Consider the following 22,939-nt stretch of genomic DNA (forward strand, 5'->3'; position numbering starts at 1 on the left):
TTTGTTGTTATGCTACAGTTTTAAAGGGAAACAAATCAATACATGTATGGTGTTCTGATGTATACTTTTATCCCTACAATTTTGGAATATGACTACAGAGTCCAGGAAAAATAATGAAGAACTATCAGAACTGGGTTAGGAAATACAGAAAACAAGTGTTTAAACCTACAGTTTAAATTTTAACAAGTATGTTTACATTACATTAAGAAAAAACACACAAACTTACTTCTTTCACTGGATTCTTGAGTGACAGCTTCAATAATCTTAGTTCTTCATGTGCTGCTGCTAGCTCGATTCCCAACATCTCTCTCTGCTTCTCTAACTCTAGATTTTTGCTGTTCAACATAGAGATTTGGAAAGTGAAATCACGTTTCGAATTTTTAAATTTTTCGTCAAATTTGATTTGCATATCCATCATTTTTGCCTGTTTTTCTTCTGCAATTTTCCTAAGCTTCATATTTTCTCCTTCATACTCAATCAGTTTTTCCTTGAGTGCTTCCTGTGATAGCAAATCAGACTCAAGCTTACGAATTTTTTCAAGGAATTGTTCATTTGTCTTGTGAAGATACTGAAGTTCTCTCTTATACGTTTCTTCAGAAGCTGAGTGTATTGTATTAGGTTCTCCCCCAGCACCATTCTTCTTGCTAGCACCTGGTTCCAATCTCGCGTAGGCACAGCTTTTCTGAAAGATAGAAATAAAAATTATTTCTCATATTCAAATAACAACAAAACAAATGTCCCAATCAAATGTTATTTCCCAGTACTCTCTAACATACTACAATGGTGGTGGTGATAACAACAACAACGTTATCGTTATTTATGCTACAGCAAATGATTAGCGTATGTCCAACGGCAGCAAATTTTAGTTTATTTCTTCTGACAGAAGTACATTATATTTTAAATATTAAGACACAGTAAGAGAAAGATATCTTTCTTAGAGTTCAGTGCGACATTCATTTCTTGCAAGATGATATAGTCTGCCTGAAATTACAGTATTTTTCATGGGCAAAAAATTTCTGGAAGTACCTTTTTTAAAGCAAAATATAAATGTCAGTGTTCAAAGACTTGAAACAGCTCTGTACAATACATCTGCTAATTTGATTCCTGCATGCAGTGAGTCTTCCATGCAATGCTATCCTGTAGTTAATATGGTATTTCTTTAGTTATTTTGTTATGTTGGTGTGGACTGATGTTGCAGGCTGGCTGCAATGTTGTGAACAATAGAAATTCACTTAAAACACTCATTAATTACTGTTAAAGTAACAGTTTTTGGGAGTAAACACCATCAAAACACTTTGGGTCAAGTCCCACAAATGATTTTCACAGTATTTTCTACAGGACCAATAACATATAATGAATTTGCATTGAGTAGCTGCTTCCCACATTTCTATCCCATAAATACTGCTTGAGGAAAATAATGAATGATATGCAGTCTTTAGTGGAACAGTCTCTTTACAGTATTTGGCTAACCTATTTAGTGCAGATATATTCTTGGGTATTTCATTTGTTGAGGAGTCTACATTATGGTCCAATTTTAGGTTGTCACAAATGGTTGTTTCCAAAAACTTTACATGAAATTATGTTTTTACAATTTTGTTACCTATTTATGCTTCTACACCAGTATCACTTTGCCTATTTCTATTAAATTCCATGTTGATTTTTGCTGGTGCTTACACTGAGATGGCTTCCTTCATAATACGGTGCTATTTTATTTAAACCATTGTTACAGCACGTCTCTAATTTATAGTAGGATTAGTGTTTGTAAAGAACAGATGCATCATTTGTATACGGAGCTACTTCATTAGAGAGAGAATAGCCTTTAATTCATTAGCATATACAACCGAGAGTAGCAATAAAAGTAAAGAACCTTGAGGCATATGCTAAGTAATGCTAGTTGTTTAGGACCTTAATACATGACTTGCTGTTTTTATAACTACCGACTGTTTTCAATTTTTTATCTTAAGATTTCATTAAGCCATAGACAATACCTCTAATTTCAATATTTTGTGATTTATCTGATAATACTGAAACAGTGACAGTCAAATAGTTTCTCGAGATCATGGAATATACACATTCCTTGTTTTCTAGACAACTTCTTACCTCTTCAAGAAACTGATCTGCTGATTTTGATTTCAAAAATTAAATTTTAATTGTTTATACAATTTAAGATTCTGTTGTAGATCACCTTTACTATTAGCTTAAGGGAAGACTGGCAAAACAGAAATTGGCCTTAAATTTCTATTCTTTGTCATCTTTCTTCCCAGAGCCATTTTTTTTTAAGACTTTCTGTAAAGGCACCTATTTTAATGATGTTTCTCAATACTGTAGAAAAAGTTTTATCAACATGTTGATTAGTTCATCATGTCCTGCAGATATAAAATATTTTAATGAAAAATGAAGTTGCTCATTTCTCTCATCAGTGGGAGCTAGAAATAAGCTGTCCTTCGAGAGATTGCCCTTGAAACTGTACTGAAGATTTTTATATTTATGAGCGAAATCACTATTAACTGATGAGAATAGTCACTGAACATATTTACAATTTTGCATGGGTCATTTAAGACTCCTATTGTGATTAGTGGTGGATTCACTGTAGCATTTGCTAGTTGTTGCTCTAAAGCTATTAACTGTGTCCCATATGCCAACAATTAAATTATTTGCATTTTTGTGCTTACTGGCAATTTAACTGCTTTTGGTTTCAGTTAAACCTTCTCAATATTCACAGCAATTGCTGATTTTTTTTATTATTTATTTTTATATTGACCAATAAGGATCCAGCAACAACTTCAACTCATCTTCTTTCCATGTTTTCTGTTATTACAGTAGTACTCCAATCCTCTCCCCATATTGTCCTTTCCTTTCTTCTGATCATCTTGTTCCCAATTTCTTATCTCTTCTGCATTGGAAGCCTTCTAAATTTAATATTTTATTCTTGAAAAGACTTCTGCCTTATGGTGTTTCTTTCCAGAGCTTTCCTTATTTCTTTAATCCATTCTATTGTCGATTTCTTCTTCCAGAAGTACAGAAATATTTGTGTTGTGTGCCTGTTCTCATTCATTTGTTAGATACGCCCAAAAAATATTAAGCTCCTTTTAGCTATTACTTCTGATATTTTCTCTAAGTTTTTGTAGATCTCCTCACTACTTCTTACTTTCCAGCTATCTGTAGTTTGTATTGCATTGATTATTTTCTATCTGTCTTTCAAGTATCTCTATTCTGTCTAGCTTATAGTTCACTGCTAGGCACCCACGCCCATATAAACATTATCATCATACTAGTGTGGTCTAGTGTTTGGGTTTTGTTTCTCTAGATACGCATTTTCTTGTTGTTAATATTCTTTGTCAAACCACATTTGATTTGGTGAAGACTGCCAGTCTCGCTAGCGAGATGAAAGCAGAGCTCACCATCTGCAGCATCGTCGACAGGACTGACTGCGGACCTTCGGTACAGAGCCGAGTGGAGGGTCTGAATCAGAGGCTGAGACGGTTCTGCGACCGTGTGGGCTGCAGATTCCTCGACTTGCGCCCTAGGGTGGTGGGGTTTCGGGTTCCGCTGGATAGGTCAGGAGTCCACTACACGCAACAAGCGGCTACACGTGTAGCAGGGGTTGTGTGGCGTGGGCTGGGCGGTTTTTTAGGTTAGATAGCCTTGGGCAAGTACAGAAAGGGCAACAGCATCAACGGGTACGGGGCAAAGTCAGGACATGCGGGGACCAAGCAGCAATCGGTATTTTAATTGTCAACTGTCAAAGCTGCGTTGGTAAAGTACCAGAACTTCAAGCGCTGATGGAAAGCACCAAAGCTGAAATTGTTATAGGTACAGAAAGCTGGCTTAAGCCAGAGATAAATTCTGCCGAAATTTTTACAAAGGTACAGACGGTGTTTAGAAAGGATAGATTGCATGCAACCGGTGGTGGAGTGTTTGTCGCTGTTGGTAGTAGTTTATTCTGTAGTGAAGTAGAAGTGGATAGTTCCTGTGAATTATTATGAGTGGAGGTTACACTCAACAACTGAGCTAGGTTAATAATTGGCTCCTTTTACCAACCTCCTGACTCAGCAGCATTAGTGGCAGAACAACTGAGAGAAAATTTGTAATACATTTCACATAAATTTTCTCAACATGTTATAGTCTTAGGTGGAGATTTCAATTTACCAGATATAGACTGGGACACTCAGATGTTTAGGACGGGTGGTAGGGAAAGAGCATCGAGTGACATTATACTGAGTGCACTATCAGAAAATTACCTCGAGCAATTAAACAGAGAACCGACTCGTGGAGATAACATCTTGGACCTACTGATAACAAACAGACCAGAACTTTTCGACTCTTTAAGGGCAGAACAGGGAATCAGTGATCATAAGGCCGTTGCAGCATCCCTGAATATGGAAGTTAATAGGAATATAAAAAAGGGAGGAAGGTTTATCTGTTTAGCAAGAGTAATAGAAGGCAGATTTCAGACTACCTAACAGATCAAAACGAAAATTTCTGTTCCGACACTGACAATGTTGAGTGTTTATGGAAAAAGTTCAAGGCAATCGTAAAATGCGTTTTAGACAGGTACGTGCCGAGTAAAACTGTGAGGGACGGGAAAAACCCACCGTGGTACAACAACAAAGTTAGGAAACTACTGCGAAAGCAAAGAGAGCTTCACTCCAAGTTTAAACGCAGCCAAAACCTCTCAGGCAAACAGAAGCTAAACGATGTCAAAGTTAGCGTAAGGAGGGCTATGCGTAAAGCGTTCAGTGAATTCGAAAGTAAAATTCTATGTACCGACTTGACAGAAAATCCTAAGAAGTTCTGGTCTTACGTTAAATCAGTAAGTGGCTCGAAACAGCACATCCAGACACTCTGGGATGATGATGGCATTGAAACAGAGGATGACACGCGTAAAGCTGAAATACTGAACACCTTTTTCCAAAGCTGTTTCACAGAGGAAGACCGCACTGCAGTTCCTTCTCTAAATCCTCGCACAAACGAAAAAATGGCTGACATCGAAATAAGTGTCCAAGGAATAGAAAAGCAACTGGAATCACTCAATAGAGGAAAGTGCACTGGACCTGACGGGATACCAATTCGATTCTACACAGAGTACGCGAAAGAACTCGCCCCCCTTCTAACAGCCGTGTACCGCAAGTCTCTAGAGGAATGGAGGGTTCCAAATGATTGGAAAAGAGCACAGGTAGTCCCAGTCTTCAAGAAGGGTCGTCGAGCAGATGCGCAAAACTATAGACCTATATCTCTGACCTCGATCTGTTGTAGGATTTTGGAACATGTTTTTTGTTCGAGTATCATGTCGTTTTTGGAAACCCAGAATCTACTATGTAGGAATCAACATGGATTCCGGAAACAGCGATCGTGTGAGACCAAACTCGCTTTATTTGTTCATGAGACCCAGAAAATATTAGATACAGGCTCCCAGGTAGATGCTATTTTTCTTGACTTCCGGAAGGCGTTCGATACAGTTCCGCACTGTCGCCTGATAAACAAAGTAAGAGCCTACGGAATATCAGACCAGCTGTGTGGCTGGATTGAAGAGTTTTTAGCAAACAGAACACAGCATGTTGTTATCAATGGAGAGACGTCTACAGACGTTAAAGTAACCTCTGGCGTGCCACAGGGGAGTGTTATGGGACCATTGCTTTTCACAATATATATAAATGACCTAGTAGATAGTGTCGCAAGTTCCATGCGGCTTTTCGCGGATGATGCTGTAGTATACAGAGAAGTTGCAGCATTAGAAAATTGTAGCGAAATGCAGGAAGATCTGCAGCAGATAGGCACTTGGTGCAGGGAGTGGCAACTGTCCCTTAACATAGACAAATGTAATGTATTGCGAATACATAGAAAGAAGGATCCTTTATTGTATGATTGTACGATAGCGGAACAAACACTGGTAGCAGTTACTTCTGTAAAATATCTGGGAGTATGCGTGCGGAACGATTTGAAGCGGAATGATCATATAAAATTAATTGTTGGTAAGGCGGGTACCAGGTTGAGATTCATTGGGAAAGTGCTTAGAAAATGTAGTCCATCAACAAAGGAGGTGGCTTACAAAACACTCGTTCGACCTACACTTGAGTATTGCTCATCAGTCTGGGATCCGTACCAGATCGGTTTGACGGAGGAGATAGAGAAGATCCAAAGAAGAGCGGCGTGTTTCGTCACAGGGTTATTTGGTAACCGTGATAGCGCTACGGAGATGTTTAATAAACTCAAGTGGCAGACTCTGCAAGAGAGGCGCTCTGCATCATGGTGTAGATTGCTCGCCAGGTTTCGAGAGTGCGTTTCTGGATGAGGTATCGAATATATTGCTTCTCCCTACTTATACCTCCCGAGGATATCACGAATGTAAAATTAGAGAGATTAGAGCGCGCACGGAGGCTTTCAGACAGTCGTTCTTCCCGCGAACCATACGCGACTGGAACAGGAAAGGGAGGTAATGACAGTGGCACGTAAAGTGCCCTCCGCCACACACCGTTGGGTGGCTTGCGGAGTATAAATGTAGATGTAGATGTAGATATGCTCTTTCCCATTTGTTAACACATCTAATGCAATTTTTTCTAGTTCATTCTGTTGTATAGTATCTGCAAGATATTTGAATTTACTAACTCACTCTATTTTACCAATTTGTGTTTCTATGAATTTTGGTAACAATTTATGTTTGTCATTAATTTTCTTGTTTCAGCTGAAATTTTGAGACCCGTTCTACCTGCCGTTTCTTGTAGAAGATTTATTTGAATAACCGCGTGTGTCAGAGTTTCTGAAAGTACTGCAAAATCTTCTGCAAAATCCTAGCAGTTTACCTAAATTCCATTTGGTTTCCTTCCTAGAATTATTGGTTAAACTCTGTGACTAACTCCAAATTCCAGATCCTCACATTTTTGTCTAGAATGCAGTCAAACAGTAAAGATGATAAACCATCTCCTCCTTTAACCGTAGTTTTTATTTCAAATTGCTGAGATAGTTCCTCCATAAATTTAAATTTAGACATGATCTTTGATAGAGTTTCATGAATTATGTTTGCTAATTTGGCTTTATACCATCTCTAATGATTTTGTCTACTGTCTCTCTGTCTATCGAATCAAATGTTATCTTGATATCAATAAATAACACTATTACAAGTTTTGCTGGTTAACTTTGTGTGGCGAATCATTGACTTGAAGTAAAAAAATCTAATCCATTTTGAAAACCTCTCTAATATTCTCCCAATTGTTTGTCTGAAGCTTCTGCACAATGTCCACGAGAATTTTTGATAATATTATATATGCCACTGACAGAAGTGGCACTCTTTTATAATTACTGACATTTTGTTTGTCTTTCTTTCTATGCAGTGGGTGGATTAATGCTATTTCCCACCCTTCTGGAATCTCTTCAGTTTTTCAAATGTTCTCAAAAAGAAGTTTTAGATTATTTGTAATCACTGGTTCTGACCATTTCAATAATTCTCCTGTAATAGATTCTTCGCCACTTCTGAGTGATTTGATAGCTTTATAAATTTCTCACTCTGTTGGTGGGAAATCTTCCACTCGAGTTTGTGGAATTGCTGGAAACTCCAACCTAACCGTTGGAACTGGACAGTTTAAGAGTGTCAATGAATGATGTTATTTTGTAATTTTCTTTGTTATTTAAGCCTATTTTGCTGTTTTCATCTTTGAAATACATACTTGGTGCTTGATACTCTTTAAGGGGGGGTAGGGTGTCAAACGGGCCGTCTTGGAGCAGGAGAGACACCACATGACATTTTAATTTCCATTGTCTATACTTTTACGAATAAATTCATAAAAGTGTCAGTATGACCAGGAAGGATTCAGGATTCACTATCATAGCACTGGAAGTTAAAAAAATATAACAAAATAATTTTTTTTTTTACATGTGTGTTCATTTTTTCACTTCTGTTGGCTGCGTTTGTTGCTATAGGTACACGTTTCTTCGTAAGTAAGAGAGATTCTTCAATGAATTTTGCACAGCATACAAACCACACTTACAGGTGTAAGTAACTCTAGAAATTATTTAATTCATGAAAAAATGAATGTGCTGTTACACTTTAATCTTTATGTTTAGAAAAAACTCAAATATTATAGTTAATTATCTCAATTTTTACCACAGTTTTTAATATATTTGGTAAATTCTACAGTTTCATACATCTGTAAGTATGGTTTGTATGCTGTGAAAAATTAATCGAAGAATCTCCCTTACTTATGAAGAAAAGTGTACCTATAGCAACAAATGCAGCCAATGGTAAGTGAAAAAAATGTGAAGCATAAACGTAAAAATATAAATTATTTTCTTACATTTTTGAACTTCCACCACTATAAGTGTAAATCCTGAATCCTTTCTGATCATTCTGACAAAGTTTTATGAATTTATTTTTAAAAGTATAGACAGTGGAAGTTAAAAATTCCTGTGGTGTCTCTCCTGCTCCAAGTCCCCCGTTTGACGTCCTAACCCCCCCTAAGTACATGTTCAAAAGTTTGGTAAAAATTTCTGGTATTACTTTTATTAATATTTTCTTGTATTTCCATAAGCAGAGTTTTTCAAAGGTACTTCTGATTTTTTGGATTACTTTTGGCACTTCTCTTCTGTGTTACCTGAATTCTTCTAAATAGTCTTTTTTTTAACATTTCCATTTTTGAGCTCTTCATTCTAGTGCTTCTTCACACTTCGTTACACCATGTTCTCTTTCTATTCCTGGCGAGTCCTAAAGTTTTCTCTGCTGCTTTAGTAATATGTACAAGGAGTTCATGCCAATTACCTTGTTTTGCTGTCAATTTTTTCCCTATATTTTTCTATATTTTCTATTGTAATATTAGCTGCAGTGGAGTTGTATCTGATTACTTTCTTGGTAGTACTTTTTGTTTTAGATGAGAGAAATCTTATTTTAATCTTAGAGAGATGATGACCTGAATCAATTCATGCAAATGCAGCTCTCTCTCTCTCTCTCTCTCTCTCTCTCTCTCTCTCTCTCTCTGCTATATGGTGAGTAGCAATCTGTCCGTTTCATAATATTTTCATTATTCCATCCCGGGTTTTCCATTGCTTGATTCTATTAACAGCTATTTTTAATAATTATTGCAATTATTTATAATAATGTAGTTATAATTTTCAGTCATCTATAACTTCAAAGGTTACCATTCTGGAAAAATCTACTTCTAAAGATACTTGGTACTTTCTAGAAAATTCTGAATACATCTGTCCCTCACTGACACATGGACACATGAAACACCACTCAAAACATTTTAAACACTATTCATAAGCACAATGTGTGGCAAAACTGTTTTTGCCACCCACACTCACCCATTTCCACCCATCATAACCAAAATCCCTTACTAACAGCAGAAGACAAAGGGTTGTCTACCACCACAATCACAAGTGGGTGGTCATGGAGAAGAGTGCCTTGTTGGCCAAAAGCTCACTTCCAACAGTCTTTTCGTTGCACCTGCAACTCAGCATCTATGCTATATGGTGAGTGGCAACTATCCTTTCCATATTATTGTCACATTCCATCTTGGATTTTCCAATGCTTGATTTTACAATGTAATAGACCATGTTGAAAAAAGGGAAAAAGTAATTCACCATTGCATGTGGTGTAAAATATTTTCAAATGACAAAAGACAGAGTCTGAGCTAATGAAGCAATACAGAAAACATGGAAGGTGTAACTGACATTAAGAACTAATATTGGAACGTGAGCCCCACATGACCCTAATGAAGAAAGGAGGATGGGTTATAAGATGCTCTTCTGTTCTCTGCTGCAATCACTTTTCAGATTGCATTGCAATGGTTACACATTTTCGTTTGTCAGAGTACTTACTGCTTATTAGCTAATTACCATAATTCCTAAGTTATGGATCAGGTGGCCTATGGATGTAGTTAAGAAACTATCAACTAGTGCTCCAGGTGACCTATATACACACCAATGAATACTAAGCATATATTTTTCCATTTTGATTTTACTATTATTACTTCAGCTACTTATGAGGGACGTTTGAAAAGTCCACGCAAAGTCTGAGAGATGGCACCACCGGTGCGTATCGAGGCGATGTTTAGTTAGTAGCATCTTTGGAAAGAATGCACACCACGTTTCAGCCATATTTGTCTATTTATTTGTTTGGCATGCATGTGAATCAAGGAAGTCTAGTGATTGTTAAAAAATGGACGAAAAAGAATTTCGTGTGGTGATTAAACATTACTTTATGAAAGGTGAAACATCTCAGGAGACTAAATAGAAGCTTGATAAACATTACGGTGACTCTGCACCTTCGATTAGCACAGTTTATAAGTGGTTTCAAAATTTTCAGAGTGGCCACATGGGCACAAGTGATGCTGAATGTTCTGGATGCCCTGTGGAGGTTATGACTCCAGAAATCATTGATAAAATCCATGATACGGTGATGGATGACAGAAAAGTTAAGGTGTGTGAGATTGCAAGTGCTGTGGGCATCTCGAATAAACAGGTACATAATATTTTGCACAAACATTTGGACATGAGAAAGCTATCCACAAGATGGGTTCTGCGATTGCTCACGCTTGACCAAAACCAGAATTGTGTGTAGTGTTGCAAGGATGGTTTGCAGCTGTTCAGGAAGAATCCACAGGACTTTAAGGATTGTTTCATCACTGTGGATGAAACATGGATACATTAATATACTCCTGAGACCGAACAACAGTCTTAACAATGGGTTACCAAGGGAGAATCTGCACCCCAAAAAAGGCGAAGACCAGTCCTTCGGCCGGGGAGGTTATGGCGACTGTCTTTTGGGATTCGCAAGGGATAATCCTCAACAACTATCTGGAAAAGGGTAAAGCTATTACAAGTGCATATTATTCACCATTATTGGACCATTTGGAAACCGAGCTGCAGGAAAAACGCCGGAGATTGGACCGCAAAAAAGTCCTTTTCCATCACGACAATGCACCAGCACACACCTCAGCAGTTGTGGTCGCAAAATTATTGGAAATAGGATTCCAGCTCATTTCACATCCCCCCCCCCCCCCTATTCTTCAGACTTGGCTCCCTCAGACTACTATTTGTTCGCCAATTTGAAGAAATGGCTGGTGGGACAAAGATTTTATTCAAACGAGGAGGTGACTGCAGCAACTAATAGCTATTTTGCAGACTTGGACAATTCCTATTATTCGGAAGGGATCAACAAATTAGAATAGCGTTGGACAAAGTGTATAAGTCTAAAAGGAGACTATGTCGAAAAACAAAAAAGGTTTACCCCAAACTCTTACGTAGTTTTTATATTTTTGCACGGACTCTTCAAATGCCCCTCGTAAATCTATAACACCAATATTTACCTACAACACGTTATGATTGATCACAAAATGCATGCATCCCACAAGAGCCACATCCCTTTTTACAGAGGGAGAGGCATATGTGTAGATCTGGCGAGATGGAGGGAGAGGGGTGTTGAAATGGATCATTCATAATGTCAGTGCTTTATCTTTCCTTATCCACTCTTTTTAAATTAGATAGGTCTAGTATAACTTCCTATGCTGGAATCACAGCTCGCAATTTTACCTTTTATGATGATCCACTGCATGAAATTCATATGTTAATTCTGTTTCTGACCATATGCCAGATTCCTAATGAAACTTGTTTGATATTTTTGTTTCTTAGGGCACATAAACTTTCCAGTGTTTCCTATGTAACAAGATGCAATAATTATACAAACTGAAAATCGAGGGGAGAGAAAGGAAAGGGAATGGAATGGAAGGGAAAAAGTGTTATCAGTCTCGTCTACGTCCTCCATGCTGGCTAATTCTAGATTTCCATCAGATGTCTGCCATTGTTGTAAATCCACACTGAAGGTTGTGGATTCACAGCCCATTGAGGTGAATTAATTGTACGAATGCATGGTGTCTTTTTCTTTCAGACGTGTCCAAAAGAACAGACACCAACACATTCACACAAGACACAATAAGTTGCACAGAATTTCTTTTTATAATGTCCTGAATAAATCAAATTGCATGATTAAACTGAAATTCATGGCATTATTATAAGTCTAGATTTGTACTGAGCTAATAACCAGGTGCATTCATACTCCATTAATTAATAAAGTGAGAAAATATATCTTTCTTTTTAAAATCATGAGGTGAAATAACTTTAAGCATTCAAAATGCTACTTTTAACTAGAAATATTTACAAATAAAAATTATGGATACAACTTCAAGAGGTCAACTGATTATTCGCTACCGATGGAAGAAATACAGCCTCCAACTGTTGGAGAAATGAGGAGCTGTTGGGTGGGGGGATGATAAAGGGCACCAAGAAAAACTGTACCATGCTCATTTTGCTATCATCCAAGGTGGAAAACGGGTCACTAAGCAACCTGCCTTTGCTCTATCGTCTGTACAGAAAATTCTTGTTTGTGCGCCTTATACATGTTACTTCAAGAGTATTGAGGTCTGACTTACCACCACTCTTGTCTACAGAAGGTAACTCTACCAATTGTGGAGAATTACACTGTTTTCCCCTTATATGCTAAAGAGGCAAAGACCACAGTCTTCTAGAGGTGGGTCATATCCCTTCAATTAGTGACACTAAATGCAGTTGCTGTTACTACAAGTATTTTGCCTTCCAGATGTTGCCACTGAGCAGCATGGAGTGCACTGAAGGAATATGTCTGCTTCATCCGTTCTGGTCCCCTAATAACTGCATGTAACACTGAATATGTTTTGCATATTGGTGCAATGGATGCAATCAGAGAAGGCATCAGTGCCATTAGGTGTGTCTTACACATTAACCCATTGCTGCACTTGACAGTAAAATCATGAAGCTAGTTTGAAACGCAATTGGAAAAGTTTTTAAAATGTAGACAAAGTAAAAGATTTGTCACAATGTTAAGACTAAATTTAGTGTCAGCCTTTACAAAAGGAAAGGGCAGTGATGGCATCAATCTTGAAATCAAAATCTTATTTGGAATATCCATACATACAATGCACTATTATGACCTCATCTGAAAGATCTTGTTAATTTTGGGCAACTGAAGATGATAAATGAAGAATTAACTGGACTAATGTTTTTTATATCACACTGGAATATCAGTATCAAAATCATAATTATCTTGTTTAATGCAGTCATCATGCCAGAACCTCATAATACCTTTCATTAAAATAATGACACAGAAGTGGTAACCAGTACTTACATTCTGTATACAAAAAATTATTATTTGCAACTGCCTTAACGTAGCACTAGCCGTGTGGACGAGGTCGTTTGCGTGCTCCGCATCCGGAGGGCTATGCCGGCAGTAGCATAGCTACCAGCAGGGTCACCCATGCCATGCCGGACAGGCCAAAGGGGAGGAGCCAGACGAAGTGTGTCCCACAACAACCTATATTAACCTGTCTCCTATCCTATCCTAAACCTCTCCTTTTCCTTACCATTACAAACCCTTGCCAGGGATATGGTGAAGTCCTTAACAGCAGCTACGGTGGAGAAGAACATCTTTGGTATGGTGCAGCTAGTGGAGGAGGAACCCTTCCCCTCCTAAGGGCAAATGAGGAGTGGAACCACTGCCTTGTGGTGAAAAGGGATCTTCAAGGGCTGAAGAAGTTAACCCTGAAAGAAATTCCTCAGCTGCGTTAGGCTTAGCAGGCCAGTAGATGAGAAAAAGTTATCATTGCTTTCAATCAAAGAACAAGCACCAGATTAAAAATACTTAATGTAGACAGCACTTCTTGTTCCCCTGGAACGAATGACAGCTCTTCACAGCGTGAAGAATAACCGAGGAATGCAAGAAGATACACTAAACAAGAACAGAAAACTAGAACCCAACAAAAAGACAAAAACAAGTTGAGAGTGGGAACACTAAATGTAATAACCTTGACAGGAGACACTAAAGAGGTTGCAGACATGATGGAGAGGAGAAAGATTCATATCCTTTGATTGTGAGAGACCAAGTGGAAGGGGAAAAAACTCTAAATTGCTGAGAGGTGGGTACAAATTATACTGGCAGGGTCGCTGAGAGGTTGGTACAAATTATACTGGCAGGGTCACAATAAAGAGGCAAAAAATGGAGTGGGGTTTGTGTTTCACAAAGACATTGACCCAGTTGCAGATGTGAGCTTTGTAAGTGAAAGGATAATTGGAGCAAGAGTGACCATGGGAAAGAATAGTTTTCCTATACTCCAAATGTACGCACCTCAGCAAGGGTGCAGTAGGAAATAAACTAAATTCCTTGACCAACTGGAAGACCAACTAAGATAAGATAACATTACGATAGTTGGGCATCTGAATGCTCAGATCGGCACAGATAGAAATGGATATGAGGAGGTGATGGGCCCTTTTGGATATGGACGATAAAATGTTGAGGGTGAAGAAATTCTATATCTGTGCATAAGGAATCATCTTTTAGTGAAGAATACATTCTTCAAGAAACAAGATAGCCATAAGATTACTAGATATGGCTGGGATGGCAAATCTAAGACAGTTATAGGCAAAAAAAAAAAAGTCATACCAACTGAGCACTTGGATAGCAACCACAGGTTACTAGTAGCTAATCTAAATTATAAGATGAAAAGTTTGAATGCTATACAAAGAATGCCAAAAATTAAGCAGTGGAAGTTGAAAGAAGAAAAAAGTAAAAGTTTCCAAAATCTAGTAGCACAAAAATTGCCAAAAACTGAAAGGGTAGTGTAGAGGGAGAGTGGAACCTATTTAAAACATCAATAGTTAACAGTGTTGTGTAGATATGCAGGAAAACAAAGGGTAAAGTGAAAGACAAAGAAACCAGTTGGTGGAATGATAGAGTAAAAAATGCAATTAAAAATGTAATATGGCAAAGAAAAACATGGAGTTTGAAAAAAGAAAACAAAACCAGGGGCTGGTACCAAAAGATGAACACAAGGTGACAACACTGGAGAAGGAATACTGACAAAAGAAACTCCAGGCAAAGAGAATTGTGACAGAAGAAAAGGAGAAGAGAGGGGAATATTCACCCAGAAACTAGAGCAGGATAGCAAAGGGAACCAAAAACTGCTATATGGCTTATTGAAATGTAAAAGATCTGATAGAGGTTGAAACAGAGGATGGGGATATTATCAGGGACATGGAAGGTATCAGAGAAGAAATGAATTATTTTGAAATCTTACTGAATGGGGAAGGTGCACAAGAAAGTGACACCGAAGTCATTGAATTAGAGGAAGAGCAGGATCCAATCTCTTTGTTAGAAACTAAGAATTCCCTGAAACAGATGAAAAGTGGGAAGGCGGCTGGAGTAGATGAGCTAACAGCGGATATGATTATAGCCGCAGGAATCCATAAAATACAATGGTTACACCGGGTACTGGGGGTGACATGGAAAGAAAACAAAGAGCCGGATGAATGGAAAAAAGGAATTACAATACCATTGTACAAGAAAGGTAGTAGAAAGAAATGCACCAACTACCGAGGAGTCACACTGTTATCAAACTGCCTTAAGATAACAGAAAAGATCATTAGAAAAAAAGATTGCGGAAAATTCTAGAACACCAATTAGAGGAACAACAGCATGGGGTCAGAAGTAATAGGGAACAAAAGATGTCATTTTCTCCCTCCATCAGTTAATGGAGAAATATTGGGAAAACGGAAAGGACTTTATAGTCGTATTCGTGGATTTGAAAAAAGCATATGACAGTGTACCAAGGGATAAAATATGGGAATGCTTGAGAAAACAATGTTCCTGATTCATTAATTAAAAAAGTCCATGTGCTGTACAATGGTTGAGAGCAGTGTACATGTAGGAGGTGGAAGATCAAAATCGTTTAAGACAAAGAGTGGTGTTCAGCAAGGCAGTCTGCTATCCCTTTTACTCTTCATTACACTTATGGACACAGTCATGAAAAAAATCAAGGAAGAAGAAAATTAAGGTCTCAATGCTTCTGGTTTTGCTGATGACATCGCCATTTCGGAAGAGACCGAAATGGAGGTTCAGAGGAGACTAGATTAATGGAACATAAAATTTAAAAAATTCAAGTTAACTGTGAGAAAGAACAAGGCAGTGGCAATGAAGATGAACAGGGCACCCACACCTTGTCACATCATACTGGAGGTGGGTGAAGGTTGAATGTGTGAAAAGCTTCAATTATCTGGGTAGCATCATATCACGCAATGGAAGTTCCAAACTAGAAGTCTTAAACAGAATAACAAAAGGATCTAGCTTCTTCCACCAACAACGAAATCTAACCTGGGGCAAGGAAGTCCCTCAAAGAGCCAAACAGATCACGTATAAAACTCATCTCCCGCCAATCATGATGTATAGTCTAGAGGCTTGTGTCATAAGAGAGAAGAGAGTCAAATACAAGCACGTGAAATGAAGTTCCTTAGGTCAGCTCTACAAAAAACTAGGAGAGAGAGAGAGAGAGAGAGAGAGAAAGAGAGAGAGAGAGAGAGTCAGGAATGATTATGTAAAGAAAGACCTGCAGGTGACACTGACTACAGAGGAGAGAATGAGTGCTCTGAGATTGAAGTGGTTCGGTCATGTGAAGCGAATGCACCCGACTAACGCCACGCCAGTATTCGGAGATGGAGGTACCAGGAAGAAGTCCAATTGGGTGGCCTAGAAAGAGATGGACAGGCCAGATTAAGGAAGATCTCAAGAGGAGAGGAGTAACATGACATGTAGTGGAGAGGGAAAAGTTATACCAGGACAGAAACCAATGGAGGCATACAGTTCACCAAGTTCCTACCAGGCCCACTGGAAGGAAATCCTGATGATGAACATAAACCACGCAAAAGATAGTTTCTTAGTTTTACAACAACTAGTTTCTATTTACAGCAATTATTCTTCCTCTAAAAACATTTTTATCTCTCACCTTTTCATTCTTCCCCTCCCTCCACCACCACCACCACCGGACTGAAGCTGGGACTGTGCTTACCAATGTACTATCTTTGACCTCATGTTCTATGACACATCCCTTTCTCCATCTTTGTCTCATCTCGTCTTCATAATTGGTGAAACCGTCTCATCCTGAGGTCTACATGAACTGCCCTTCCTTTGTATGCATTCCCCATCTCTCTCTCGCTCATCCCAGAGGAAGGAAATAATAGTTCTGAAAGGTAGGATAGGTCCGTTGAGTGTAACACATGTCTACTGGCAGAACTAAATTTTTCACTTTCTGAATACAGAACTTGGTCAGCAATTCTGTGTCTCAACTTTATAGTTCCCCCCGATAATTTGTTGATACCATTTATTTCTTTCCCTTCGTGTATTTCTTCTACAAGTATGAATGTGCACTAAATACGATACGCTGTGGCATTTCAGTAACCTCAATAATGCATTTCAAGTGTGTCAGTTGAACATAATCAGGAGCAAGATTCTGAATGTATAGAGTGTGTTCCCACATAATGAAATACAGGTTTCAACATATTTTGAGGGAACGACTGACAATATTATCATGCAATCAGTTATGCACTAATCAAACACCTCCTGGTCACAGACTGATTGGCGCGTATTATTAGTTGGTCTTCACAGATCACACTGTACCATAGTAAGCAGTGTTGAGTCTTTTCTCGAATAATTTTTGTATGGCTATATCGCTACTCGCCATATGAACGAAGTATTGTGCAGCATATAGGTCATTTAGTAGAAAACTGTTGGATGTATTCCCAGCTATTGGACAAAGTTGTGTGCACTTTAAAGAGACTATGCATACGTATGATTTCAGTATCTTTTACCAATAAGTCTCGAATAGGGTCGCTGGAATGCTTAAGTGGTTTTGTGCAGCAATGTTGTCCGCACTTGCCTTGAGGTATGATGGGAACAAAAGAAGGTGTGCCAGCTGTTTGTTACACGGACAATGAGAGCTGCAGGCAGACCACGTGTTTTGAAGCAATACATTCAGAAGAAAGAGTGCTGTGATGCTGTAAATGAGGATTATAAAATTAATTGTTCTTTGTTTGAGTCACAGCTGTTTACACTGTGCTACTATCTGAAAACCAAGGACAGTGTCAAAACCCCCAATACATTCGAAGGAGCACCAAAATATTTGTTTGCTCTGTCTTGCTATGCAATCTATCTGCGAGAGCAGACCAGGAGAGTGGATCAATGTTTGTTAATTAAATCATGGGGAGATGTAGGTGCATCACTGATTATTAACATGTTGAACATGCCACAATCATATATAAACAATCATCCACCTGCCTTCTCCAACGATTTAAGTAAAAAACACTGATCTATGTACTTAGTGTGCTTGCGCAGACTGACTGCATATTCATTTCACCACCACATTTGATACATTTCTCTGTCTCTGCAATTAATCCACAGACACACACAATATCAGTTCACTTTATAGCACTCACTGCCATAATCTCAGAATATTTCTCTCAAAACTAGCTAATACATCGACGAACAAAGGCAATGTTTTCAATGTTCTACACACTATCAAAAAAATCAAACAATTCCCTCCAGCATTCTTCAGATTTTGACAGTAATCCTTTGTAAAGGGATTAAAGGACAGTGGGACTACTTGGAGTTAATTCTGATGTCTTTTTGTTCACTCAAGTCAGCAACCTTTTTAAATCAAATTTTGAAAACTTCTGATTCCATTTGAGTTTGAAATATGTAAAATATTTCACTAATTATTTTAATTAAACTCAACCTTTGGTTTGTCATCTCAGAATCATTGCTGGACAGAAGCTTCGAATACACACATCTCAGTTAACATAGCGACACGGTCAACATAGTGAGTATGCCATAGTGCTTGGCAATAATCTAAATCAGCATAACCAGCAGGTGGATCAAATTATTCATTCATTGTCTAGGTTTCTGTGTGGGGTTAGGTTAGGTTAGTGGTGTTTAACGTCCCGTCGACAACGAGGTCATTAGAGACCGAGCACAAGCTCGGGTTAGGGAAGGATGGGGAAGGAAATCGGCCGTGCCCTTTCAAAGGAACCATCCCGGCATTTGACTGAAACGATTTAGGGAAACCACGGAAAACCTAAATCAGGATGGCCGGAGACGGGATTGAACCGTCGTCCTCCCGAATGCGAGTCCAGTGTGCTATAGGTTTCTGTGTGCTTGTTATGATGTCACAGAAACAGAAAGTGCATTCTGTGAATGATAAACTAAAAATTATTCATTATGTGAAGAATGATGAAACTTTAGCAAGCTTATAAAGTGAGTTGGTATACCTGAAGGAACAATCAGCAGATGAGTGAAAGAAGAATACTATTGAAGTGTGGGAATGAACAGAAGATTGACTAAACTAAGAAAGGCAAGTGAACTTGACAAATGCCTTTAAAGGCAGTTTTTAATAAAGAGAAGGCGAGAGCCATTTTGTGAGCCCAAGCTGAAAAATTTCAGCTTTGATTTACATGGCAACAAAGATTTTATAGCTTTTGAGTATCGGATTTTAAGATTGAAATGTTACTATGAAGTTCACCAAACAACTGCAGAAGAAGAAGGAAGGTCTTTGAACAGGGAATCTGCTTGTTTCCTGAAATTCTACATAAAGCAATGGTAGACGAACATTTAAATGACCATCAAGTGTGTAATTGTGACTGAACTGTGCTTTACTATCGATTGCTTCCAACCAGAACTGTGTGTGTGTGTGGGGGCGGGCGGGGCGCGTGCGTGTGTGTGTGTGTGTGGGGGGGGGTGGGGGGGGGGGGTAGGTTAGAAAATGAGTATACATAATAACCGCCCTCCTTGCCACAAATAAATTGGGCAGCAGTAAGCTGAAAAACAGGTGACAGTAAGAGACCAAGGTAAGCAAGTAAACATGTCATCCTTACAATTCACTTACAGGCATTCAAAGAATACTTGAATGATGTGTGACAGTTTTACCAACTGGTTTCAAGAAGAGTTTGTTCCATCAGTGAGACAGCACCTACGGTTACTCAAGCTCAGAGAAGAAGCTCCACTAATCCTTCATCACTGGCCAGCTCATCTACCTGCTGATGTGTTGCAATCAGAATATGGAAAAATAAAAGCTTTGCTTTTGCCAAAAAAACATGACAGAATTAATTCAGCTGCTGGATCAGTGCATCATACGAGCATTTGAGACTCTTGATCGCAGTGAATTGCTTGCTTGAATAATAAATTAAGATGAGAAAATGACCTAGAAATCTGTAAATTCTAAGTGTTGCACATTCAGTAGGCTTGGCATGGCAAAGCATTCGTCCAACCACTATTAGGAATTGCTGGAAAAAATGTTAAATTGAAGAAAATGAACAGATGTACACTGTATTGACATAGACTTCAATAGTGGTGACATCCAGTCTGCATGTGATGTTCTACAGCGCAATATTGATCTAGAAGCCTTCAACCACTGGTTAGTCATCAATAATGAAGGACCAATTTTGGAGATCATAGATGACAATGAGATTATTGATGCCGTTTGAAATGAGATTAGTGAAGCAGTCAGTGATGGCGATGAAGAAGCTGAAAAAGGAGGTATAGATGATGTTCCCAGTACACACAAAATATTGGATAATATAAACAAAGTGAGAATGTGTATGGAGCAACAGAGTGAACCAAATCGAACTGAGTTGTTGCACAAGATGAGCACAAAACAATAAGCACTAAAGAAACTGGGTGAAATGACCTGCCAAAGAAAGTTAACTGACTTCTTTAAAGCAGCAGAATAATGACGTACTGTAGGTTGCAGGTAGTGCTGTAAATTATCATACTGTAGGTGACAGTATACTTTATAAACCGTATTGAGACTTGTGTTACTGTTTTACATTTGAGCAAAGTTTGTCTAATTTCTGTACCCTATTTGATAAATTTCTGAAATGTTTTACTTCTAATGTTCTTTAAATGTAAATATACTATTGTATAGCATATATAATATTGCATTGTGTGTTCTTCCTAATATTCCATGCATATTTTGTCATTACACAGTTCACTCTCAATATACCATTGGTATGATATAACGTGGAAGCACGTCCCCCAACAACTGCGTTATTTCAGGCTTCTAAAGTACTTTCTTGTTGTCATGGCACATTCATTAGAAACATTTATGAATTTTAATATAAAATGGGAATGGATTATACATTAAGGACATTTATGAATTTTAAAAAAGGAATGGTGTACAAGTAAAATTGAAGTTTCAGAAAAGGAATGATCAGCAGCAAACTTAGTGCCCAAAACAGAACAAATTTACTTATCTCTTAACTATACCATTGAAGGGTATTTATTTAGTGTATATGGCCCTATTTCAAGGAGACTAGTGTTCAACTTGGGTGTGGTGTTGAGGTCATTGGCAATAAAGTGTTACCTTACATTTGTCTAGGATGGGAAACTTGTCCTACACTAGTTTATTCGAGTTCTTTGTGGCTTAATTTTACCACTAAAGAGTAATTCTGTAACCATATTTAGAATGTGAATTAACACCAAACAAGGGATAGGGTTATGAACGCAAAAGTTTTCTAAACCTAAAATCCTACCACCAAATGAGCTTGTGTGTTTACAAGCAAATTAACTAATTTTATTCATTCACATATAAGAATATTCAAATGGTATCAATTTTTTGATACAGTTACTGGATTTGCAACTGCTGCAAGGAAAGGAACCTACTTTATACACTAATTGTTAGCAGAACACGTGTAAATTATGACAATATATTGCTTACCCTTTCATTGATTTGAGATAAATCAGCTGCTATGGATATATTGTGCTGTGTCTGGTTCAGTCTTGTAGCTTCAAGCTCCTCCTTCAGTTCTTTTATTTTATTTTTGCAGTCATTTAGTTGAAATTTATATTCATCACGATCCTGCAAGTAAAACATGCTAAAAATTATCAAGCTTTGCTTCTACAGAAAAAGATTTCTTCTGTGAAACTTCCGGGCAGATTAAAACTGTGCTGGACCGAGACTAACTCGAGACCTTTGCCTTTCGCGGGCAAGTGCTCTACCATCTGAGCTATCCAAGCACGACGCATGCCCCGTCCACACAGCTTTACTTCTGCCAGTACCTCATTTCCTAGCTTCCAATCTTCACTGAAGCTCTCCTGTAGGAGACAAGGTACTGGCAGAATTAAAGCTGTGAGGACAGGGCTTGAGTCGTGCTTGGGTAGCTCAGATGGTATAGCACTTGCCCGCAAAAGGCAATGGTCCAGAGTTCGAGTCTCGGTCTGGCACACAGTTTTAATCTACCAGGAAGTTTCACATCAGGGCACACTCCGCTGCAGAGTGACAATCTCAATCAAGATTTTTTATATTTTCTTTTATGTGGTTGCTAAATGCTCCACATTCCAAAAACTTATATTTGTTTTCCCAAACACCATCAATACACATAGCAGTAAGTCAAATGTATAAGAAAACTAATTAATAAATTTTAAGATTACCTTAACTTTTTTTTTTTTTAAGTTCAAATTATGAAGTGACCTTACCATTCACACTACAGATGTCTCACATAAAAAAACAATACCACAATAATAATGTCCGCCGTGACGTTATTTGAAGCACATCATAGTTTCGATCTATTAAAATTATACTCAAACTATAAACTATTGCAACACTGAATTAATGTCACTTTGTATACCGATAAGCATTATCAGAATGTACACCTTGTAGCACAATTTACAATGTAGGCTACCGACATCAATTTCAGGTAAAACATTTTTATAAAAATGTTATCTAGTTCGCAAACATCTTTTTTGTAAGATTATAACTTAGCTATGCAACGAAACACCCAAATCATCATCATAAACTGAATACCTAAAAGGCCAAGAAAAAGATGATATACAGCTCAACAGGATAAAGAGGTTTTATTGGCAAACTAAGCATCACTAGGGAATTCTTTTCCACAAAAACATTCTTGGAAATGTGCATTTCTTTTAACACACGGAAAAGACTCATTCAAGAACAACACATGTTGCAAACAACATAATTTGACTGGAGAAGAAAGGGAAACAAAACTAGCAAACCAAGTGAGGGGAAATGCCCAGGGTGAATTTTGCAGCATGGCAAGGGAATGTAGAGTATTTGTGGCACATCAACTGCTTCTAGAAGATTGC

The 22,939-nt window shown here is 38.1% G+C and overlaps 1 protein-coding gene across 5 annotated transcripts in view; it reads right to left on the bottom strand.

Annotated features, from left to right (window-relative positions):
* LOC124804323 (centrosomal protein of 112 kDa-like) overlaps positions 1–22,939 on the bottom strand; it is a 174,240-nt gene that overhangs the window by 130,801 nt on the left and 20,500 nt on the right. For all 5 annotated transcript variants that reach the window (XM_047264743.1, XM_047264742.1, XM_047264744.1 and 2 more), the window contains exons 3-4: positions 21,555–21,695; positions 227–682 (exon numbers count right to left, since the gene is read on the bottom strand). In XM_047264743.1, the coding sequence (XP_047120699.1) occupies positions 227–682; positions 21,555–21,695 (597 nt within the window). The remainder of the gene's footprint in view (positions 1–226; positions 683–21,554; positions 21,696–22,939) is intronic.

This window comes from Schistocerca piceifrons, chromosome 1, assembly GCF_021461385.2.
Source record: "Schistocerca piceifrons isolate TAMUIC-IGC-003096 chromosome 1, iqSchPice1.1, whole genome shotgun sequence".
NCBI lineage: Eukaryota > Metazoa > Arthropoda > Insecta > Orthoptera > Acrididae > Schistocerca > Schistocerca piceifrons.